Genomic DNA, 8885 nt, shown 5'->3' with positions numbered 1-8885 from the left:
TATATATATATATATATATATATGATGGTCTTCTTTCAGTTTCCATCTACCAAATCCACTCACGGTGCTTTTGTTGGTCCAAGGCTATAGTAGAAGACACTTGCCCAAGGTGTCACACTGTGGGACTAAACCCAGAGCCATGTGGTTAGGGACCAAGCTTCTTACCACACAGCCATGCCTGCACCTATGCAATAATTACAATCTGTAAAGTTAAGTTGCTGTACACAGCTTTTGTTTTGAATACTGAACAAGTTTTTTTTTTCTTTTTTGCATGAGAAAAAAATATGAATTGTATAGATAATTGTACAGTAAAATCAGCATTTGTATTAACAATTTCTTTATTTGCTTTTTATTCTCTCTCTCTTTTTCTTTTTACAGATGGATGTGATCACATATTGAATTGCCTAGAATGTAATGCTGAAAATAAATGCATTCGGTATATTGACGGAAATTTTATACTAATTCATCATTTATAACATAAAACTTGCTACTTTCTTATCAGTCGATTGCCATGTCTTTTGAAAGTTGATGTGTTAGGCAGTAAATCACATTGAGACTATTTTTAGACAGCTGTGTGTGTGTGTGTGTGTGCACACGCATGTATGTCTTGGTGTGGGTGTATATGGGTGGGGGTGTACCTCATAATCATCCCCAGCCCTGCCAGATTTATTCATTCTTAGAATGGATATAAAATACAATCACATTATATCTGGTTGGGATAAATTGCTTTAACCCTTTCATTGCCATGTTTCTATTGAAATATACTGCCTTAGCTTCAATTAATTTTGGAAAATAATGAAGTTTTTAGTAAAATAACTTTGTCGTTTTTAATCTTGTGTTTGAAGTTTGAATTAACATGTAAGTTTGATGGAAGGTTTTAATATAAATCAGTTTAAAACAAGAATTTTTGTATTGTGGGGGTGAAAGGCTGTCTTGGATGGGATAGTATCAAAAAGGATTAAAAAGATGATGAAAAATCCTCAATTAGTCTGGGAGTGTTGATTCATTTATAATTCTTGGATTCAAGCCATCCAGAAGATGACTCAAGTTGAACTGCATGAAAAAAACATACAAAAACAAAACAAATATAGAACCTAAAATAAAATTTTACTCTTAAACTTTTTATATGGAATTTTTTTCTTTTTTCCAAAATTCTGATTTGTGATAAGAAGTTTGCTTCTCAAAAATATGGTTCTAGGTTCAGTCCCATTGCATGGCACCTTGGGCAAGTGTCTTCCATAGACCCTGGCTGACCTAAGCCTTATGAGTGAAATTGGTAGGTGGAAACTGGAAGAAGCCTATCATATGTGTGTGTGTGTGTGTGTGTGTGTATGTATATATATATAAATATATAAGGATATTACTATTAATAATTTACAATAATATCAGTGGCTAGCATGCTTAAAAGAACCATAAAGGCAAAATTATCAATTAATATTGAAGGGTACCACTTGTAGCACCAGCATGCTAAAGATAGCAGTCAAAACGACTCAAAACTACAGTTTTCACTTGTACACAAGAATGAAATGAAGGGATCGGGTAGTAAAATTCGAAGACCCTGTACCATAGACACCCATTCCCTCGATTTTGCCTTTGTGTACAAGTGAAAACGGTGGTTTTGAGTTATTTTCATTGCTTTCTTTAGCATACTGGTACCTCAAGTGGCACCCTTCATTATTAATTTATATATGTATATATATATATATATATAGAGAGAGAGAGAGAGAGAGAGAGAGAAAGAGAGAGTAAGCCAGTATGAAGGCCAATATATATATATATATACATATTTATATATATTTATACATACACAAAAATGGTGACTATAGATAAATAGATAGGTAAATAGATGGATAAATAAATAGATAGATAGATAGATAGATAGATAGATAGAGAGACAGACAGATACATACATACATACATACATACATATGTAGATATGTGTGGGATGTATTAAAGTGAAAACTGGAAAATTTGGTACATTTTTAATTCTCTGTCACTCATGTTTCACTTCAATATAGGAAATACATTATAAATATAAATATCAATAATAACTAACGGGACTCGAGGAAATTCCACAATGTAAATCAACATATTTGAATATCCGCTTTCTCTTCAGATGGTGTATGTATCTGTCTACTCTCGTAATACCAATAAGCATTTAAACTTTATCGTAAAAGAAATGTTTTTAAAATGAATCATGGCAGTGCCCCAGTATGGCCACAATTTTTGGTCTGGAACATGTATTGATACTGCTTCTGTTGCAAATAATAATTTTTTGATAAGCCTGCTGGCTATTAGCAATATCAGTACCTGAAAAGACACTGAAATTCTATATCTCAAGCCAGTGAAATTCATCTGGTATGCAGCTATCAGATGTCTACCACTGAGAAGACCATGTAGATCGAAATCGCATGATCTGGCTGTTCTAGCACCTGTAGTAGACAATTCTTGTCTAATAATAATATATACATATATGTGCTTTTATGCACCATGCGTCTGTATGAGATCTCCTCTCAAGGTAAATGATACAATATTTGGCATTCTAACAAAACAGCCATGTTAAGTTGGATATAAAGATTGCTTTTTGATATAAAACTACATTATGCTATATATCCTTCTTTTCTTTTTAAGAAGAAAGGATGTTATTTAAAGATTTGGCTGCTATTCTTAGTCAATTGAACAAACAAAACATTCGCTTTAGTAATGATATGAACATCATAACTCTTAAAATCAATAAATGAATCATAAATTGATAGACATCTGATAACAAAAATCAAAAAAAAAAGGGGAAAAATCAAGCAGTTAGTTTTGGTTATTGCAATAACATGTGATAAATAAAGACAAATGTATAGATTGATGCCACATTTTATTAGTTTTCATTCTGTTAAAGCTTTGTTGTGTTGAAGGCCATAAAAAGTATGTTACAGCAGTTAAGCAACAGCAAATTGTATCAAATATATTAAGTAGATAGATGTTTTAGCTTAGCAAATGGCTCAGCCATTAGCAGCAAACAGTAAATGCCACAGATTGATAAATTGGAATTTTCTTTCGATATTGTATTGTGTGTACTTATTTATTTTATACTATTGATATGAAGGTGCATGGCTTAGTGGTTAGGGGTATTCAGCTCACGATCGTAAGGTAGTGAGTTCAATTCCCAGTGGCATGTTGTGTCCTTGAGCAAGACACTTTATTTTACGTTGCTCCTATTCACTCAACTGGCGAAAATGAGTTGTGCCTGTAATTCAAAGGAGCAGCCTTGTCACATTCTGTGTCATGCTGAATCTAAGGATATGTGTGTCTGTGGAGTGTTCAGCCACTTGCTTGGACAACGGACATTAAATGATGGTGATGATGATGAGGATGATGATGAAAAGGGTTAGGTTGACTATAAATTCTTTTACTCTCTAAAGGTCAGATTATAAGGAAGAAAGTATTAAAGACTAAAATATTTTTAAAAAGTACCAACCGAGCCCTGAAGTCAATGTAACTGACTTATCTCCCCCTCCCCCCAAAATTGCTGGCCCTGTGTCAAAATGTGAAAACATTAATATCAACATCCTTATTGTCTTTTTCTCTTTCAATAGCTGTGTTAATTTTATCGACGAAACTACTCATACCTGTTTGGACAGCTGTCATGGAGTTTCTCAAGTTTCTCTGCAAGGACCTCTGCAGGGTAACATTTGTAATGGTAAGTGATTAACTTTGTTTTTGTGTTTTTTCATCATATATTCTCAGGCCTGTTCTGACCAAACAGAGGCACGATTAAAGCCTTGAGCTATCAAGAATAATATAGAGCCTATTGAGAAAGCATTAAAATGATTTTGGATGAAAAAAAGATGACCAGTGGGGTCTGTAGGATGACACTTGAACACAGGCCTAGTCTTGACCGACCCATGTTGGGTCACCTTGCTAAGAGGGTATGATGCAAGACTCAAAAATAACCAGTACTTCCAAGTTACAATACTAACCATGTGTCCACATATTGCTTCTGAATGTCTATTTTGAACTAGGTCAATAAAGATTCACAGCAGATATCTTATCTGTACACAAATGGTTTCTCAGATTTTAGAAGTTATCAATTGAATTAGCAATCATTATTTGAGGCAGATTTGGCAATTATTTGTAGTGGGTTGTTTTTGTGTGTGTGTGTGTGCACATGCATGTGTGTATTTGTGTAAGCATATATATATATATAAATGCATACATGTATGTTTATATATGCATATGTGTATGTTTTATATATATATATATATACATATATATATATATATATATATACACATGTGTGCGCGCACGTGCATGTCCTTAAAGTTTATAAAAGTGTGCTATGCAATACAATGTAATTAATTTTGAAAGATTTTCCTATATATGATTCTGGTTCTCTAATTATAATCTACAAGCCAGAATCTCAGTTGTTACATCATTTTTATAATGATGAAAAATTAAATGTCTGTATTTCTTTGTTTTTCTGTTTCCAGAATCTCTAATCAACACGAGTCTATGGATCGGTCTAGGAGCTGGTTGTGGTGCTGGCATCATACTCTGCCTGCTGGTTCTACTGGCTGTGTTTGCATGCAAAAAAAAGAAAAAGTAAGGCTAATAATATATTCTGGAAACCTTATTTGTTACCTGTTGTTTTTGTCTAAATAAGTATAACATCCATTTTGACTTGTTTTTTTGTTTTTTCTCTGTAAAGTGGTTGGTGTTAGGCAAAGCATCTGTCCACAAAACCCATGCCAAAACAGACAGTGAAGCTTGGTGCAGTCCTCTGGCTTGCCAGCTCCTGTCAAACAATCCAACCCCTGCCAGCATGGAAGACAGATGTTAAATGATAGAAACCATGCCAAAACAGACAAGGGGCCCCTTGTCTGTTTTGGCATGGTTTCTATGACTGGATGCTAACTTCTAAATGCTAACTACTTTACAGAGTGAACTGGGTGCTTTTATGCAGTTCCAGGACAGGTACTTTTACATGATTCCAGCACAGGTGCTTTTTATATGGCACCAGCACCCTTGAGCTCACAAGATTAGGATCACTCAGCTGAAGAGGAATGCAGGGAACATGCTTGTATTTAAGGACATGTTAATTTTTTTGTGCTTACATGAATCAGATGGACTTTGATGAGCGATTTTCTCTTCCTGTTGCCAATCCTCCCATGTTTTCATGAATGAGAGGAAACGAATGACACTAATGCTTACTTACAACTATCATGTGATGTCCAGACAAAGAGTTGCTTCCAAACCACATGGTTCTGGGTTCAGTCCCACTGTATGGCATCTTACACAAGTGTCTTACACTATAGTCTCTAGCCTCGGGTTGACCAAAGCCTTATGAGTGAATTTGGTAGACAGGCACTGTAATAAGTACATCATATATATGCGTGTGTTTGTGTATGTGTTTGTTATGCAGCTCAGTGGTTCTAAACTAGGGTCTACATGACCCTTAGGGGTCCACATAAGGTTTTGTTAAAGTTTATACGCAATAAATCAATTATACTTCTACAATACACAAAATATTTCAACAATTTTTTTCAGACAATTCCTAAATAATATTTAATTATAAAAAATATAATAAGATTTTTTAAACATTGAATTGTTATGAGGGTCCGCCTGAGTAAATAGGAATCAAAGGGATCCATAGGTGTAGAACGGTTGGGAAACACTGATGTAGTCTATCATTTCTGTTAATAGTCTTTTTTTTTTTTTTGTACTACTTTGTGATAACACCTTTTCTTTATATATCAATAACAGGCAAAGTGCAAACTTTCAAGAAAACCTAAAAAGCAGACATCTTCCAAATGAAAAAATTAGGAAGGTAAGCTATTTTTTCTTTTTTTTTTTTTTTTGAAGAAGTTTGCGTTTTTTTGAAAAGTTTCTAAATTGGTTTATTTCAGGGACTTATTTTAAAGATATTCTTTATTGATTTTTTTTTCAAACTGATGTCAAACATTTCATAAACAATATTTGTTTCCCAACCACATGATTCCAGGTTCAGTCCCACTGCAAAGCTTTTTGGACAAGTGTCTTCTACTTTAGCCTTGGGACAACTAAAACATTTTACATGGATTTGGTTGGCAGCAACAGAAAGAAGCTCATCATGCACGTTTTGTGTGTGTGTGTGTGTGTGTATTATATATGTTTATGTGCACACACACACACACACACACACACACACACACACACACACACACATAAACAGTGGTTGGTGTTAGGAAGGGCATCCAGCTGTAGAAACTCTGCCAAATCAGATTGGAGTCTGGTGTAGCCATCTGGTTCGCCAGTCCCCAGTCAAATCGTCCAACCCATGCTAGCATGGAAAGCGGACGTCAAATGATGATGATGATGATGATGATGATACAGGTGTGGCTATGTGGCAAGAATTTTGCCTCCTAACCATATAGTTCTAGATTGTGTGGCATCTTGGGCAGTTGTCTTCTATTATAACCTCAGGTCAACCAAAGCCTTGTAAGTGGATATGGTTGATGGAAACTGAAAGAGGCCCATCCTATGTGTGTATGTGTGTGTGAATGCATGCCTTTAAGTTTGTCCACCATCACCACTTAACAACCAGTGTTGGTTTGTTTATGTTCCCATAACTGAGTGGCACAACAAAAAGAGACAGATAGAATAAGTACCAGGCTTTAAAAAAAAATACAAGTACTTGGGTTGACTTGCTTTACAAAGAACTCCAAGGTGCTGCCCTAGCATGGCCGCAGTCCAATGACTCAAAATAAAAGCATTTCTTGCAATAGGTCTCTTAACAGCCCAATCATTATTTTGATATATATATGTATGTATATACAGATAGATAGATAGATACACATACACACGCATGCATAATTGTTCTAACTTTTTGTTAATTAGACATATGTCTGTCTTTCTATTTTCAGATACCAGTGTTCGACAATAAGGGCTATGGTAAGTATTTCTACAGAAATATTGAAATCCACTAATTGTAAAAAAAAAAAAAAAAAAAAAAAAATCAATATTTGTCTTCTTTCTCCATTACCAGTTAAAGTTCCTTCCTGAGCTTTAGACTTGTAAGGCAGGTTTACCGGATTCTGTGGCAGCTATTTCATCCCCGCTTCCTGGGCAGAATATCAGTTCGTCAGAGGATTACTCATCGTGGAATGAAGCACTTTGCTCAAGAACACAATGCATTGCCTGGTCTAGGAATTGAAAACACAATCTTATGATCATGAATGCCTCCATTACCAGTAAACATTCTAACACTGTGTAACACGATTTTTGTCCTTGTGTAGCAACTGTTATTTCTTATTTGCTGACCCCTGGAAAGTATGAAAAATGGCTAATATTTCCTTCAAACATTGCTTTTGTTACTTTTATTCAAATTCCTAAGAATCCCTATCAACATATGGCTGTGATACTCCCACTCTACTCCTGCTTATGATCAGTGATGCACACATTGTCAGCCACTAAGGGACATACTCAAATGGTTACGGTCAAGCAACCAACAAGCAGATCTATGGTATTGAGCAGAATATTTGCTATAATGATATTTCTGCTTCAGTATTTCAGCACTGAATTTGTCTGAAATGTAATGGAAAATAGGTCAGTTTGAAAACATTGATGTCCAGGTCACAAAAAGCAAAGTTTGAAGGGGATAGTAGTCATTTCCTTTGATTTTCTAGATGAGAGCAAATAGGAAATAACACTTACTGACCAAAGACAAAAGCAAAAATTAAAATTTTGTTATACAGTCTAATTTAATATCAAACCAATGAGAGGGCCTTGGCTTAGTAGAAATATCAGTCATGCTTCCTTTAAATCACACTCACACTCTGCCCACTGAAAAAAAGGAAGGTCCACTGGCAATAAATATATGTTCATAGATATAGAAAAAAGTGGAAATGATCAAGGCTGGAATGCCTTTGATCATTGGCTTACTATCATGACTGACCTGGAGCAGAACAATAGCAACATTTATGAATATAGACAGTAAAAGGTTTGATAGTCTCCAACAGCTGTTTCTAAGATATCTCAGCTATTCAAACACAAAATCAAATTTTCAACTGCTGTTCAAACCGGAATTTTAGCGGCATACCAACTTGAGTACTCAGAACACATACCTATTATTTTGAGTCACCTTTATGAAAACTCCTTGTATCTTATATATATGTGTATGTGTGTATGCAATATTGAACACACCTACACAAGGTGTGTTTTGCTAGTTCATGGGTAGGCTGCACTTATCAGTGTAAGAGAATATATTCTCATCAATGCACCTGGTGTCGAAACATCTGGAAGTCATTAACAAGTGAGATAACTTGCATTAGATCCTATTCAGAAGCAATGGATATTGATGTTTCATCTTTGTTGTGACTTATCAACACCATGTACCCAGAAAAGGCCCAATGCAAACTAAATCACTGTCTACAACTAAATGCAAAACAATGTAAGAACCATCTGCTGGTATGTCCCAACATTTTATACCACAGTAAAAAAATTCAAATATGAATTAGAAGCAGCTCAAGGGATATAAACAATATTGAACACATATACACAAGGTAGGTTTTGCTAGTGTGTGTGTAGGCCGTGCTTTCAGGTGTTTTAACACCAGGCGCATTAATGAAAATATATTCTCTATCTTTCTATCTATCTTCAATCACATTGGCATCTTTGACCTTCAAAATTTTTATATTGTGAATCTTTTTCTTGTTAGAAGCAAAAAGAAAGGGGAAAAAATCCTTTTACAATGGAAAGAAGTTCTTTGCTACTTTCATCTTACCTTTACACTTTTATTTCTTCCTCATTTTTTTTCTCTCCCTTTTTCTGCAATCACGTCGGCTTCTTCAACCACCACTACTACAACCACCACCACCACCACCACCACCCCCACTACAACCACCGCCGCCACCACC

General features: G+C 35.1%; 1 protein-coding gene across 2 annotated transcripts in view; it reads left to right on the top strand.

The window, feature by feature from the left end:
* Nucleotides 1-8885, top strand: part of LOC106882014 (uncharacterized) — a 59604-nt gene that overhangs the window by 46528 nt on the left and 4191 nt on the right. For both annotated transcript variants that reach the window (XM_014932563.2, XM_014932564.2), the window contains exons 4-8: nucleotides 379-436; nucleotides 3588-3691; nucleotides 4482-4593; nucleotides 5755-5818; nucleotides 6894-6921. In XM_014932563.2, the coding sequence (XP_014788049.1) occupies nucleotides 379-436; nucleotides 3588-3691; nucleotides 4482-4593; nucleotides 5755-5818; nucleotides 6894-6921 (366 nt within the window). The remainder of the gene's footprint in view (nucleotides 1-378; nucleotides 437-3587; nucleotides 3692-4481; nucleotides 4594-5754; nucleotides 5819-6893; nucleotides 6922-8885) is intronic.

The sequence above is a fragment of the Octopus bimaculoides genome, chromosome 21 (assembly GCF_001194135.2).
Source record: "Octopus bimaculoides isolate UCB-OBI-ISO-001 chromosome 21, ASM119413v2, whole genome shotgun sequence".
NCBI lineage: Eukaryota > Metazoa > Mollusca > Cephalopoda > Octopoda > Octopodidae > Octopus > Octopus bimaculoides.
Note: the sequence above shows the minus strand (reverse complement) of the source record. Positions and strands in the feature narration are given on the sequence as shown.